At 38.1% G+C, this 15655-nt stretch overlaps 1 protein-coding gene across 2 annotated transcripts in view; it reads left to right on the top strand.

Annotated features, from left to right (window-relative positions):
• PAPOLA (poly(A) polymerase alpha) overlaps positions 1-15655 on the top strand; it is a 62719-nt gene that overhangs the window by 14093 nt on the left and 32971 nt on the right. For both annotated transcript variants that reach the window (XM_037130349.2, XM_037130348.2), the window contains exons 2-9: positions 929-1102; positions 1720-1786; positions 7915-7996; positions 10348-10457; positions 10898-10951; positions 13483-13594; positions 14272-14361; positions 14453-14591. In XM_037130349.2, the coding sequence (XP_036986244.1) occupies positions 929-1102; positions 1720-1786; positions 7915-7996; positions 10348-10457; positions 10898-10951; positions 13483-13594; positions 14272-14361; positions 14453-14591 (828 nt within the window). The remainder of the gene's footprint in view (positions 1-928; positions 1103-1719; positions 1787-7914; positions 7997-10347; positions 10458-10897; positions 10952-13482; positions 13595-14271; positions 14362-14452; positions 14592-15655) is intronic.

The raw sequence follows: 15655 nt of genomic DNA, 5'->3' as shown, positions 1-15655 counted from the left end.
CATAATGGGACTTACCTGCCTAAGATCTTGGATTTAGCATGTTAATTGCTTAAGTAAGTGGATTATTGCACTTTATTTTAAAAAGAAAAATGTATTTAGAACTTAAAAGAAAAATAGGGGTGTGTGCGTATGTGTGTAAAGCAAATATTTGTTAAGGAACAGAATTTGGGAGAAATAACTGATCTGGGTGTTAGGTACTTCCCTTAGCCCCTGCCTGGAGCCCCTTTCTGGCTTTGTATGTTACTTAATAGTTGTTACATAATAGTTGTGCGACTAATCTTTGAGATCCTTGTTCATTGAATTATAAAGTATTTCAACAAGGTGGATTAAAACATTTCAAGCTGTGTTAAAATCCTATTAGTTATAAAAAATCGGAATTTCTTTTAAAATGGAAAAACTTTTAGACTAGCATCATCGTCTCTGTGTAAATCCACTAAAAATCTGTAACAAGCTTAGTGTGAGTATAGTCCCCCACACACACTGGGTGTGCTTATGTCGTATGCCCTGTTCATCTCTGAGTTTTATTCATTGGGAGTCAGTCGTTAGGTTCCATTTGGGGAGTTTCTTATATTGGTAAGAGAGTGGTTTTGCAGTATGTTCGTCATTGCTTTGAAAAGAACAGTGTAGCAGATTTTGGCTCCTTTTTTACAAGTAAAACTCCTCAGTTTACTTCTGTTCTAGATCACATTTTTCCCCAGCAGTATATTTGATCTGGATTCTTACAGATAAAGTGACAAAGTTAAACTCGGAGTGGAAGTAGAAAAAAATGTTTTCATTTAGTCACTTGCTTTTGGTTGCTTTTATTGTAAGACAGAATGTCAACCATGTTTAGAAATACATTTTACCAAAGCAGTTTTTCTAGTCATGCTGATTTGTTTCAAATTTGCAGACATTTTTTGGCAGTAATTTTATCCAATTCCATTTGCAGTCCAGTTACAACGCAGGGATCACAACAGACACAGCCGCCACAGAAGCACTATGGCATTACCTCTCCTATCAGCTTAGCAGCCCCCAAGGAGACTGACTGCCTGCTTACACAGAAATTAATTGAGACTCTGAAGCCCTTCGGGGTTTTTGAAGAGGAAGAGGAACTGCAGCGCAGGTAAGTACATAAAAATTTATAATTTCTTATTCACATAACGAACTAATTTGGTGGCATTTTGACTTAGAAAGTCAGGATTATTCTCTCAAATATGTCTGTTTCAGATAAGAGTGACACTTAGAAAAAACTTTTTCTACCTGGAGTTGCATCCTTTTAATTTTGGTTTTTGATGCTTTTGGTTGTTATAATACAGAATTGTCAGGGGAAAGGGGACTGCCTCACCCAGTGTAACAGTGCCTACATAAGCTGCTGCATACTTTCATTCTGATACCTTACAAGCTCTTTAAAAGTTAGAAAGCTACCTATGGAAAACTTCATCCATTCATTCATTCATTCATTCATTCATTCATTCATTCATTTATTGAAAGACGGGAAGGGAGGGGAAAAAGAGACGGAAACATCAATGTGTGGTTGCCTCTCGCATGCTCCCTAATGGAGACCTGGCCTGCAACCCTGGCATGTGCCTTGAGTGGGAATCATCGAACTGGTGACCCTTTGGTTGGCAGGCCGGTGCTCAATGCACTGAGCCACAACCAGCCAAGGCAACTTCCACATTTTAATAAGTAATGATTTGGAATAACAAAAAACTTAATGATTAATATTTCCTTTATCAACAGGATTTTAATTTTGGGAAAATTAAATAACCTGGTAAAAGAGTGGATACGAGAAATCAGTGAAAGCAAGGTAAGGTGACTTATTTGTATATAAAATAATTTGCCAACTGAATATAGCAGTTGTCTTATATAACCTGTTCTTGTTTGAATGGATTTAGTAACAATTTATAGGGTGGGGCAAAAAGTTTTACAGTATAAGGAAAATACAGTAATTAAATAAATAATACAAGAATAAACAGTGTTTCCTGTACTTATAAGTAAATGAAACAGTTTATTTATTCTTGGTATTATTTTTGATTAATTATTGTAATTTCCATATGAACAACTGTAAACTTACTTTTGCCCTCACCTTGGATATTTTGTTTCTAGTTATTTTGGAAACAGGACAGTCTTTAGTGAACTCAATGATTTTTTGTTTTTTAATGTAAGTACTCTTGGTTGCAGCATTTCAAAGCTGAAACTCAGTAGTTATTTATACATTTTACTGAAATAGTAGCTACTGTCCAGGAAAGGTGCTTTTTTAAGATGTCTATTAAATATTTGAAAATCTGGTTACCTTTTAAAAATATATTTTATTGATTATGCTATTACAGTTGTCCCATTTCCCCCCCTTCACTCCCATCCCCCCTATGCACCCTCTCCCACCCACATTCTCCCCCTTTAGTTCATGTCCATGTGTCATACTTATAAGTTCTTTAGTTTCTACATTTCCCACATATTCTCACCCTCCCCCTGTCTATTTTCTACCTACCATGTATGCTACTTATTCTCTGTACCTTTCCCCCTCTCCTCCTCCCACTCCCCTGTTGCTAACCCTCCATGTGATCTCCATTTCTGTGGTTCATTTCCTGTTCTAGTTATTTGCTTAGTTTGTGTTTGTTTTTGTTTCTGTTTTAGGTGTCGTTGTTAATAATTGTGAGTTTGCTGTCATTTCACTGTACATGTTTTATCTTCTTTTTCTTAGATAATCCCTTTAACATTTCATATAATAAGGGCTTGGTGATGATGAGCTTCTTTAACTTGACCTTATCTGAGAAGCACTTTTTTCTGCCCTTCCATTCTAAATGAAAGCTTTGCTGGATAGAGGAATCTTGGATGTAGGTCCTTGCCTTTCGTGACTTGGAATACTTCTTTCCAGCCCCTCTCGCCTGCAAGTTTTCTTTTGAGAAATCAGCTGACAGTCTGATGGGAACTCCTTTGTAGGTAACTGTCTCCTTATCTCTTGCTGCTTCTAGGATTCTCTCCTTCATTTTAATCTTGGCTCATGATGTGCCTTGGTGTGTTCCTTCTTGGGTCCAACTTCTCTGGGACTCTCTGAGCTTCCTGGACTTCCTGGAAGTGTATTTCCTTTGCCAGATTGGGGAAGTTCTCCTTTATTATTTGTTCAGATAACTTTTCCACTTGTTGCTCTTCCTCTTCTCCTTTTGGTACCCCTATCATTTGGATGTTGGAACATTTAAAGGTCCTGGAGATTCCTAAGCCTCTCCTCATTTTTTTTTAAATTACCGTTTTTTCATTCTTTTTGGTTGTTTCTTTCTTCCTTCTGGTTCACTCCATTGATTTGAGTCCCATTTCCTTCCCATCGCTATTGGTTCCCTGTGCATTTTCCTTTATTTCACTTAGAATAGCCTTCATTTTTTCATCTAATTTGTGACCAAATTCAACCACTTCTGTGAGCATCCTGATCACCAGTGCTTTGAACTGTGCATCTGATAGGTTGGCTACCTCTTTGTCACTTATTTGTATTTTTTCTGGAGCTTTGATCTGTTGTTTCGTTTGGGTCTTTTTTTTTTGTCTTGACACACCTGTTATATGGTGAGTGGCAGAACCTTAGGTGTTCACCAGGGCGGGGCAACCCGGTGGCTGGGTTGTGATGCTACATGTGGGGCAGGGGTCCGAGAGGGAACAGTGGTGCTTGCTCCGCTCTCTGCTGGATCTCAGTCCCCTCCACAGGAAGCGGAGGGGGACCCAAGCAAACTGGGCCCTTCTGGTGCTGGTCCCCAGGTACGTGGGTTTGTGTGCACCCTCCAGGACCCTGTGGGTCTGTCTCTCCAGTGAACTCTCCCGATACCTCATCCCCCACAGGTGTTTTCAGTCAGTGGTTTGAGGCTTTATTTCCCTGCTGGGGTCCTGGGTTGTGTGGGCTGTCTCGCTCCCCAGTGCCCCCTGGTTGACCCGTGGGCCACGCCCCTCCACAATCTGCTGCCTCCCTGGGGCTGCTGCTGCTGCTCTGTGCGGTCCACTGACCACCGCTTTTTCTCTGCATGGCCCTTCTCTGCCAAGCTCCACCGCTCCTACTGGTCTGGATGAGTTTCTATTATAACTCCTTGGTCGTTGGACTTCCTTACAGTTCAGTTTTCTGTCGGTTTTGGTCGTGTCCGTCCCCCCCCCTTTGTTGTCCTTATTTTGGTTGTGCGAGGCGGCAACAGTGTTTCTGCCTGCGCCTCCATCTTGGGAAGTCCCGGTTACCTTTTAAGGAATCGTGCAATAATGAGCATTTTTTAGGTTTTCAGGTATTAGACTGAAACTGAATATTTAGTTTTTTATAATAACATTTTTGAGCTTCTAATACTTAATTATGAAAAATTATACACACAACTGATGAATTCATGACTAGGTTACTGGTAAAGAAATGTATTAGAATCATTTATGGAATTCATTTGACTTGTTAAAAAAACAATCCCTACATAGTGGTAGTTTCCACTACCACTTTCCCAGGGTAGTTCCAGATGCATCTTTACTCTATAATGAAGTTGAAAAAGCGATAGGAAGAACCAAGGTAGAAGAACACCTGAGAGAGGATGTCAGCGTCGAAGAAAAGTTAGTCTTTTGGTTTTAGTCGAATTTATAATTTTTCACCTTAAAATAGTGTGTTTGTATTTCAAGTAGTTGATTAAAACTTTAGCAGTGGAATATTCTAAATTGGGGTTCCCTAAATTACCTATTCCTCATCAGTGTAGTTTGGTAAAAATGAGATTTTGAAAAGGAAGTTCTTTTGAGCCGAGCTAAAGCTGTCCAAGTCGAAGTATATTTTTACTCATTTATTGAACTTAGTGTTTCCTTAACCTTGTATAGAAAACTTTGGTCTGTTTTAATGGCTTTTTCTTAGATGTTTAGTTTAAGTTTAAAATTGTAGTCAACTAGACAGGGTTAGAAGTTACATTTATTTAATGTGAAACGAGTGTTGTCTCAACTGATAGTTTTGTTTCAGGTCCTTGAGTGCCTGGTAAGTTTCCTTACCCAGTGATTCTTTTATTTTTTTTATTTAGAGTTTTTGTGTTTCAATTATTTTTTGTTATAGTTGACACTCGATATTTTAGTTTCAGGTGTACAGCATAATAGTTAGACATTTATTTAAGTTATGAAGTGATTCCCCCTGAAAAGTCTAGTAATGCCTGGCACCATACATAGTTATCACGATACTGTTGCCCTTATTCCCTCTGCTGTACTTGAAATCCCCATAACTGTTTTTTAGAACTGGCGGCTTGTACTTCATAATCCCGTCCACCATTTCTCCATTCCCTCCACAGCCATCCCATATGGAGACCACTAGGCTGTTCTTTATATTTATGAGTTTGTTTCTGTTTTATTTGTTTTTTAATTTCACTTAGCATAATATCCTCTGGGTCCATCCATGTTGCAGATGGAAAGAGGTATTTTTTTTAACAGCTGAGTAATAGTCTGTTGTATATATTACCACATCTTTAGCCATTTGTGTATTAGTGGACTCTTGTTGCTTCCATATCTTGGCTGTTGTAAATAATGCTGCAATGAACATAGGGGGGGTATATATATTTTCAAATTAGTTTTTTGGATTTTTTTGGATAAATACTCAGAAGTAGGGTTGCTGGGTCATGTGGAAGTTCTGTTTTTAATTTTTCGAGGAACCTCCATACTGTTTTCTGTATTGGCTGCACCCGGCTGCATTCCCACCAACAGTGCAGGAGTGCTCCCTTTTTTCCACAGCCTTGCCAGCACTTGTTTGTTGATTTGTTTGATGACAGCTGTGAGATAATACCTCATTGTGGTCTTAATTTGCATTCCCCTGATGATTAGTGATGTTGAGCATCTTTTCATGTGTTTATTGGCCTTCTGTATGTCCTCTTTGGAGAAGTGTCTATTCATGTTGTATGTCCATTTTTTAATCAGATTGTTTGGGGTGTTTTGGTGTTAAATTGTATGAGTTTCTGGTATATTTTGGATTTTAACCCTTTATCAGAAGTATCGTTGGTGAATCTCTTCTCCAATTCAGTAGGTTGTCTTTTTGTTTAGTTGATGGTTTTCTTTGCTGTGCAAAAACTGTTTAGTTTGTTGTAGTCCCATTTGTTATTATTTCTGTTTTCCTTTCCTGACAAGACATATCCCAAAAAGTTGCTAACAGGAATGTCAGAGAGATTACTGCCTGTTTTCTTCTAGGAGTTTTGTGCTTTCAGGTCTCACTTGTAAGTTCAGTCCGTTTCGAGTTCATTTTGGTGGATGGTACAGAAAGCGACTTCATTTCGTTGTTGCGTGCACCTGTCCAGTTTTCGCAGCTCCTTTTATCACAGATTCACCCCATCGTGTATTCCCATCTTCTTTGTCATAGATTAATTGGCCATGTAGGCTGGGTTTATTTGCAGGCTCTCTATTCAGTTCCATTGGTCTCTGTCCCTGTTTTTATGGCAGTACCATGTTTTGAGTACTATAGCCTTGGAGTAAAATTTGATAACAGGTAGTGTGATACCTCCAACTTTGTTTTTCTTTCTTAATATTTCTTTGACTATTTGGGGTCTTTGGTGGTTTCTGACCTTGACTACTTCTGACAAATGTAATGTTATAGCTATAGATTGTCTTTTCTATAAGCAATGATTAAATATGTTTTTAAAACACAGGAAGTCCCTGAATCTTTACAATTTTTTCTAGGGTTTTTGAAATTGAATCGATGGTGCCATTTTTCCAGGGCAAAGGGAAAAGTAGTCTGCTCTGGTACTCAGTAAGACTGGACTATACTGAGTAATTAGATGGTAGAAAGAAGTGACTGACTTAGCACACATTAAAATTTGTTTGGGCACACATCATCCTGATCAACAGGGAGAGTGAGTACTCACCGTGGAACTTCAGGGCCAGGGTCAGGGAGGTGTACTGAATGCTTTCCCTTCTCCCAGCTTCTGGTGTCTCTTCTCTAAAAAGCCATCAGTGATTAGTCCTGCTCAGAATCATTCTACCAAAGTCTTTTGGAAATCTAAAAATAAACCATTATGTAGCATTACTGGCCTCACAGTACAGTGACTTTTTATATGGGAAAATTATACTCTAATGCAGCAATATTCAACCTTTTTTTTTTTTTACCTCATGGTATGCGTAAACTAATTACTGAAATTCAGTGGCACAACAAAAAATATTTTTTGCTGATATGATAATAGGCATAATTTTGATTGATTTACAAAAAATAATAATAGTAATTACCTACCCTTTTTGCTCTAAAGTGACTTTTGAAAAAATCAGGTGCCTGTACTTGTATATAAGGATTTCTGGTACCAAGAATTAACCAATCGGATTCAACCTTATTATGCGCCGTGACCAGTAAGATGCGATTCTGTTACTATGTGACTTATATATTTATGGTTCAAGACAGAACATTTATACTGGACAGCTGTTGTTTTGTCAGCTGTTGTTACTTTCCAGTCTGACTGTATGAGGGAAAAGAGGTCACTGCTCATCACTGAGTTGCCAGGTGTTGTGTGTTATAAGAATTCTGTGGTGCGCTGGTTGAAAATCGCTGCTGTGAGGTCGGCACCATTGGCTGTTTGGCACAATCATTGAATGTAATATAATCTTTTAAGCAATTAGAATGTTTTGTTAAATTGTAACATTCATAATTTATGCAGCTACTTTGTCATGAAAAAAATCTCTGAATCATTGCTCCTGTATAGTCACGTGATCTCTACTGCAGTCTTCTTTAAAGCAGTTTCCAGAACTGTGGCAAAATTCCAAAAAAGTGAGGGTCTTTACCAAAGAACACTCATTAGAGGTTGAAAATTGCTTTACTTTCAAATTAGATTGATCTGTGAAGGCTGGTATTTTCTAGAGCTTGTTTATCCTCTGTCTAAATTTGCACTGAAATCTTATTTTGGTTGTTTTTAAAATGTACACTGTTACTTGAAATAATTTTCTTTGTTATCCACTGAGAAAACAACTATTTTCTTCTTGTTTTAACAGAATCTTCCACAGTCTGTAATTGAAAATGTTGGAGGAAAAATTTTTACATTTGGATCTTACCGATTAGGAGTACACACAAAAGGTAAATATTGTTTTAATTATTTTGAAAAGAAATACTTTTCATTTCTTAAAAATTTTTAACAACGCACCCATCTCAGTTGCTTGTAGTATATCATACAGCCCTAACGTGCTTGGAGAGAGCAGGTCAAGGGACCCGCATTTGGTAAGGGGGAAGAAATAAATTGATGACTTCTGTACTGGTGCTGTTTATGCAGTAGGAAGCAAAATTTGAAATTTAGCCCCTCAGTAGAAGTAGCTGCAACTCTCAGTGTTGAGCAGCCACCAGGGGCTGAGTGCGAGCAGCCACCAGGGGCTGAGTGCCCAGCGGCTGCCGGGTTGGCAGGAGAGCCTTTTCCCGTTAGGACGTTCTTCTGAGCAGTGCGGACCTCTGTGCCGCTTCTTCTCCCTGGAGACTGTTAACCTGGGCATCCGAGCAAGATCAGGTGAAAGCTTTCAGAAAGTAACCTGTGGATTTTCTTTTCCCCATACTTTTATTATAGTTGCAAAATACAGTTAAGTAGAATAAAAAAGTTTATCTGCAGTCATTGATTGGCTTTTACTATTTCCTTATTGACACTTGTAGTTTTTCCTCTGTGCAGATAAGAACGCAATAAAACTGCTACCATGGCAGGGGGCATTTATTGAGCTTTTTCTTTGTACTGAGCACAGAGGTAATACTTTTTTCGGTGTTCGTTACAATATTTATTCCTCAGTACTCTTACTCTCATGTCGTTCATAGGGAGCTGAGACTTACAGAGGCAGTAGAGCTTGAACAATTTCAACCAGTCATGTGGGCAGTTCTGGGCAGTTCGAGGGTTCTTCTTCGGCGGGGCATTCTGAAGCTGTACTTTTCAACCATTAACCACTGGCCTCTGTGTTGAAAGTTATCTGTCAATGTATACGAGGTCTGTCTGGAAAAAGCTCAGCCAATGTTATTATAATGAAAATGACTTGCGCGACATCCATGAGACCTGGCAGCCAGGAGGAGTGGACTGGAATGTGCATCTGTGAACAATGGCACCTTTGCTGTACTAGTCAGTAGGGGCAGTTGACACCGTTGAGTGAGCATGTTTACTGTGTGGCTGTCACATTCAAGATGACTAAGTAGGAGCAATGAATCTGCATCAGATTTTACATTTAGCTTGAACATTTCTCTATGGAAACCATTTGGATTATTCAGAAGGCCACAAACTATGGGCAACTGGTGATTGGCAGCTTTATCATGACAATGCACCCACTCAAGCATCATCATGTCTTGTGCTGAGTTTTTTGACAAGTGTCAAATCACCCAGGTGACTCACCCAGGTGAATCTAGGCCCTACAGCCTAGATTTGGTGCCCTGTGACTTCTGGCTTTTCCCAAAACTAAAATCACCTTTGAAGGGGAAGAGATTTCAGACTATCGTTGATGAGGTTCAGGAAAGTATGATGGAACAGCTGATAGCGATTGGGAGAACTGTGTGAGGTCCCAAGGTGCCTACTTTGGAGGAGACTGAGGAGTCATTGTCCTGTGTACAGTGTTTCCTGTATCTTGTTATCTTCAGTAAATGGCTCTGTTTTTTCATATTGCATGGCTGGGTCCCTTCTGGGCAGACCTCCTATGTGTTCTCTTTGATCTGGCATCCTTCCCTCTCCTCATCTCCCACTGCTTGGTTGGTGTCAGTAGTGTTCCGTGTGTTCTTTTGCATCATGAATATGCTAAATAACAGCCTTCCTGATAGTGACTTGGCTGTTGACTTTGAGGAAGAAGACAATGTTGACCTGATTCTACACTTATTCCATTTACCCCCATTTATGGTCCCAGTTACAGTCGATTACTGACTGTAATCATCTCTCTCATGTTCTCCCTGCATACTCAGTGCTGGCCTCCTATCAAGCACTACATTAATAACAAATATCTTACTATATGGTCTACCTTGCTGGGTTCTTCTCAGTGGTTCTTCTTGATGTTGACCCCTGTAGGGCCTGTTTAGGGGCTCGTTGCCAGCCTCAAAGCACCAGTCACACAGTGTAGAAGAAAACTTTCTTTGTTTTACTGATGACAAGTGTGTGACTGATGACATCAAGATGCTGGCTCTGTTCTCCACCAGTTCTGTGTGGCCATCATAGGTCCTTTCTGGGTCACCTTTCTTTGCCTCCCAGTTCATTTAGGCCACTGCAACTGGAGGAAGCTCTAGCAAAGGCAGTCCCATTAATTAGAATCATGTTATTCCTATACTGACCAGTAAGTTTTTTTGTTAAGGGGAGGGTTGAGTTTTTAGAGGCTCACCAGTATAATGTTAACAGAGTCTCAACGTCAGATACTTTATAATAAGATGCAAAATAATTTTCTTGAAATAGTAATTAATGCTTGATGGGCTTAATCTTTTTTTAGGTGCCGATATTGATGCTTTGTGTGTTGCACCAAGACATGTTGATCGAAGTGACTTTTTCACCTCATTCTATGATAAGTTGAAATTACAGGAAGAAGTAAAAGATTTAAGAGTGCGTAAATGGGGTGAAAGGGGAAGATTTATAAAAGTTAGTTTAGTCAATTGAGTGAATTTTATGGTATAGCCATCATTTTTTGAACTCTTAAAAAGTTTGCCATACCTTTTAAATTGCTTACTCTCTATGTTTGCATTTTAATTCTTTACAGTAAGTCTGAAGTCATAAATCTAATTTTGTGAACAAAGTAGAAAATGAGGCAAACAAAATAAGTGTTATGCATTTTGGCCATGATCACATATCTGAGTTGCATAAATCAAAGATTTGAACTTAAGGTTTGTCTAATTCAAGAACCTGGGGTGTTAAAGCTAGTTGGTGAGACATTATGCTACATTATATTTAAACAATTTCAAGTATTACAGTCTTTTAAAAGCACTAAAATTAGTATAGGTCTAATGTAGTTTCAGAGACATTGAACTTGTTTGATTTTCTTACAGGCTGTTGAAGAGGCATTTGTGCCAGTTATCAAACTGTGTTTTGATGGGATAGAGGTAAGGTGAAGTTCAGATACACAGTTTTTGCTGGGTGGAATTTTAACCTGTGTAGGTTAAAAACTTCTTTTAAAGTTATATAATTGATGAATTGGTGTGATATTAATAAGAATTAATTTTTTAATGGAAGCGACTGCTTGTTCTGTGTAGAATACCATTTTTACTCTTTTAAAAGAGTATAGTGGAATTAGGGGCCAGAATACAGACAAACGCCCTGGCTGGTGTGGCTCAGTGGATTGAGTGCAGGCCTGTGGACCACAGGGTGGCCAGTTTTGTTTCTTGGTCTGAGGCACATGCCTGGGTTGCAGGCCGGGTCCCTAGCAGGGGCTGTGCAAGACGACGCCACACATCGATGTTTCCCTTTCTCTCTCCCTCCCTTTCCCTCTCTAGAAATAAATAAATAACCTTTAAAAAAATATAGACAAATAATGAAACTGACAATGAAATGCTGCTATAAAAGTTTACTTGGCAGTTTTTTCATATGTCAATTTTGTATACTTTTAAGTCTCATTAAGACAGTACTATATATTTTTGCAAATAGAATTTTGCCTTGATTTCATTTAAATAAAATATATAAAGAAGTTGAGAGAAAATTGTGTGATATTATGCATGCTAACCTATTTTCTGATGGGGAGGATGTATGAACTCCCAATTCTTGAGATGCTGTGCATTTCTTTTTGCCTCTTTCAACATGTGTAGTGAAAGTAATTGGACAAAGCTGCCAGCGAAGCAACTGTATTAATTACTTTCCCCACACATAACGGTGCTGATGGTGACAGTGAAGATTATAAAATTTTAGAGTTGAAAATAAATGCTTCGTGGTTTTGCAAAAAAAAAAGTTTTCTTTTAAATTTAACATTGTATTTATTCATTTTTAGAGAGAGGGGAAGGGAGGGAGAAAGAGAGGAAGAAAAACATCGACATGAGAGAGAAACATTGATTGGTTGACTCTCACATGTGTCCCACTGGGGACCAAACCCACCACCCGGGCATGCGCTCTGGCTGGGAATTGAACTGATGACCTTTCACTTCGTGGGACAACCCAGCCAACTAAGCTGGCACCACACCAGTGAGGGCAAAAGGTGTTTTCTATAATTGCTGCCCAGCTCAGTCGTCCATGAAAAGCCAGATGACCACCCTTTCTGAATAGACATACAGTGGCATCTTAAGTGAAGATTTACTGAGGCGAAACGGTTTTGATTTCCTGCCGGTACTGCAGTGACTATAGAGCAGCCTGGGAAGTCGTGTGACGGCTTCTCAGGAAGAACGTCACCAGCAAAGGGGGAGTGTTTGTGGGAAAGCACACTCATTTGTGTGCATGTCTCAGGGTGGAGGTGAAAGTTGGATGGTTCCTTGAAATGGTTAATGGGTTTTCTATGTATTCGTTCTAAGTAAAATAATACTGTTTGGGGGAACATGTTTCCATTTCAATGTTCTGTGAAACTGTTCTTGTTTTTAAATGTCAGTGTCATCACTGAGGTGCTTTCTGAGTTAATATTTTTGTGAGCATATAATCTTTATTTCTGTCTAAATTAGGGCTCTGGAATCTGTAATTGGAAAACTCATACCACAAGTACTATTTGTGTACAGTTTTTCTTCCTACTGTAGGTACCTATGAATAGTTTTTCACAATAAGCTCTTAAAATACTTGTTTTTAAAGTGATTTTATAAAAGGCTTGTTCAGCAGCACTCAGAGTTTAGAAGTATGCAGTCATACCTTTGGGGTAATTAACAAATTTTTGCTGTTTCTTTGAACACCCACCTTTTCTTGAAGATCCTTGCATTCTATAAACCTTCAGAGTCAGCTAGTGTCCGTTTTTGTTTTCTTAGTCAAAACTGAGGTGGAGAAGCATACTGTAATAGGGTAGATATGTAACTTCTTAAGTAAGGAGCTTCTTTTTTTAGTAAAAGGTATATTTGGGCTAAATACAAGGATGTGCCATTATAATTGTACACCTTATAGTGTATAATCATTTTACAGTTCATAGGGAGAACTAAGGGAAGTCAACCCAGCATATGAATTTAGCAGATTAAGTAAATCCAGTTAGATGCATTGAATAAACTTAGTAAGTCAAACTTAGTAACTATGATTAAAATGACATGTAGGTTCTGTTTCATATTATTATGTTTTATCACCTGATTAAAATAGTTATGCTGTGAATTAATAGTGTTTGGACTTTTGGAAGCATTGCCATGTTTATAATTGAGGAGAAGATCCTGTCTTTAAGGACTGCTGTTTTCTTTTTTTAAATATATAATTTATTTTTAGAGTGAGGGGAAGGGGAGGGAGTAAGAGAGGGAGAGAAACACCAATGTGTGGTTGCCTCTCATGCACCCCCAACTGGGGACCTGGCCTGCAATCCAGGCTTGTGCCCCACCTGGAATTTGAACTGGTGACCCTTTGGTTCATAGGCTGTCACTCAATCCACTGAGCCATCCTAGCCAGGGCAGGAATACTGTTCTCTTTTTTAAAGAAATGCTTTAAAAGTAGTTCAACAGATACAGAATGTTAAGTTTTGTTTTTATTTTAGATTGATATTTTATTTGCAAGATTAGCACTGCAGACTATTCCAGAAGACTTGGACTTACGAGATGACAGTCTGCTTAAAAACTTAGATATACGATGCATAAGAAGTCTTAACGGTATGTGAAAACTTACTTCCATTTGCATATTAGCAGTTTTTGTCAAATGTGAAACAGTTTTAAACTCCCATTTTATAATGAAACCTTTTATAGCCATAATATCTGTAGTGATTCAAATTAAATGTGCTTTACTTAATAGTCAGACTCTAGAGGCTATTTGTTCATTTATTTTACTCATCTTGCACTTTTAAAAATAATTCCTGAAATATTGAAAGATGTCAGACACTGGTGCTCGGTTGGCCATGATGTGGGTCTCACTGTGTAGCCCTAGTTAATTTTGGTGCGCTGTCCTTTGTACTGTTCCCAGCTGTTGTGTTCGAAAGGATTGCCTTTGAACACTCTATTAGCATTGCTTGTTACCATGATCTTGAAGAACAATTCTTGGAAATTTAAGTGGGTCAAGTCATCCTTGCTATGTTTGGCCTAGGAGGAAGAAGTTTGAGTTATGGATTGGAAGTTCGAAAGCAGGCAAATGACAGTGCAGATGTTTTGGTTGAGGATAAGGTTTGTGGCAGGAGATCAAAGTGTCACATTGTCTCTTTACTGAATTAGTATTACAAATTGTGCCAAATAAGGTAGTTATTTTAGAATTTGATGTTAATGTCAGAAAATTAAAAGAGATTATCATTAAGTTTTTGATAATTTAATGTTCTGTTTTTTTCACTCCTATTAATCAGGTTGCAGGGTAACCGATGAAATTTTACACCTAGTACCAAACATTGACAACTTCAGGTTAACTCTGAGAGCTATCAAACTGTGGGCCAAACGTGAGTTCAGAATTTGTTGGCTAGCTTATTAAAAATATTTAAGTTTTTGTTCAACACTAACTTTTTTTTTTTGCTTTTCCCTTACCAACAGGCCACAACATCTATTCCAATATATTAGGTTTCCTCGGTGGTGTTTCCTGGGCTATGCTGGTAGCAAGAACTTGCCAGCTTTATCCAAATGCAATAGCATCAACTCTTGTACATAAATTTTTCTTGGTATTTTCTAAATGGTATGTGTTTAGATTATATTAAAATAAAATTGATTGTAGACACTGAAGTTTAGTCTTATTTCTATGACATTTCTGCAGCTGATTTCAGATTCAAATTTTAGTTCATGATATAGCCATTTAGGTAGTCCTGGGAGAGGGGGCAGATTGTGTTGTATATAAAATGGTAAACTTAACTACATTCCGTTTCCCTAGCTTTCCCAGGATAGTAAGGGAGTTGCTGTTTGTACTTCTATGCATAAACTTGCCCTCTAAATGAACTCTGAATTTTAGCTGTAATATCTGTAAAATCCAATGAATTGGTAGGCTAGAATATTAGTTACTTTGGATACTACCATTTACTCTTTGAATTCTTGTAAATCTATAGGCCCTTAGCTTCTTGTGATTTTTTTTTTTTTTTTTTGCTTTTAGCTGCCCATTCATCTTGATAAAATATTAAGATACAAACATGTATAAAAAGCTTTTAAGAATAACCATTAAGTGCCTGGTAAAAAGCAGTTGACCATCCCTTTGAGATTAGTCATTAACCCTGCAGAAATTTTTTAAGTTCCCTCATCTCAGCATGTTCACATTTATCAAACATTATTTCTTTTAAGAAAAGTAAGATAAAAGATTATTGTCATTTTATAGTAGTTGTTTTGGCCCTAAAGCTTAGGGTTCTTGGTTTTAATCACACTGATTTTAGAGATTTGTCTTCCTCCCTCTTCCAGCCAACTCCTAGATCTCCTCCCTCTGAAGAAAGGCTTGTGTGGTTACTTTATAAAACCAGAGTTTTTGGATGCAGTTGATAATGTAGACTGTGCAAAATGAACACGCATTCCGTTATTGACCAAGTTGATAGTACTTAATCATACATAATTAGGTCTGATGAGAATAACTAAATAAAGCATGTCAGAGTTTTTCCTAAATGCTACACATACATAGCAGGTACTATTTTTAAGAAGTAATCTTGATATTTGGATAGCATATGCTACCCAGTTTCTGATCTCTTCTGTAAAGGACGGAGTAGCTAATTCATAGGGCGCGTCTTGAAAATAGCGTGTTCACGGCAAACTATTGCACATGCT

The sequence above is a fragment of the Artibeus jamaicensis genome, unplaced genomic scaffold, assembly GCF_021234435.1.
Source record: "Artibeus jamaicensis isolate MK-2021 breed Jamaican fruit bat unplaced genomic scaffold, CSHL_Jam_final contig_444, whole genome shotgun sequence".
In the NCBI taxonomy this organism is placed as follows: Eukaryota; Metazoa; Chordata; class Mammalia; order Chiroptera; family Phyllostomidae; genus Artibeus; species Artibeus jamaicensis.
Note: the sequence above shows the minus strand (reverse complement) of the source record. Positions and strands in the feature narration are given on the sequence as shown.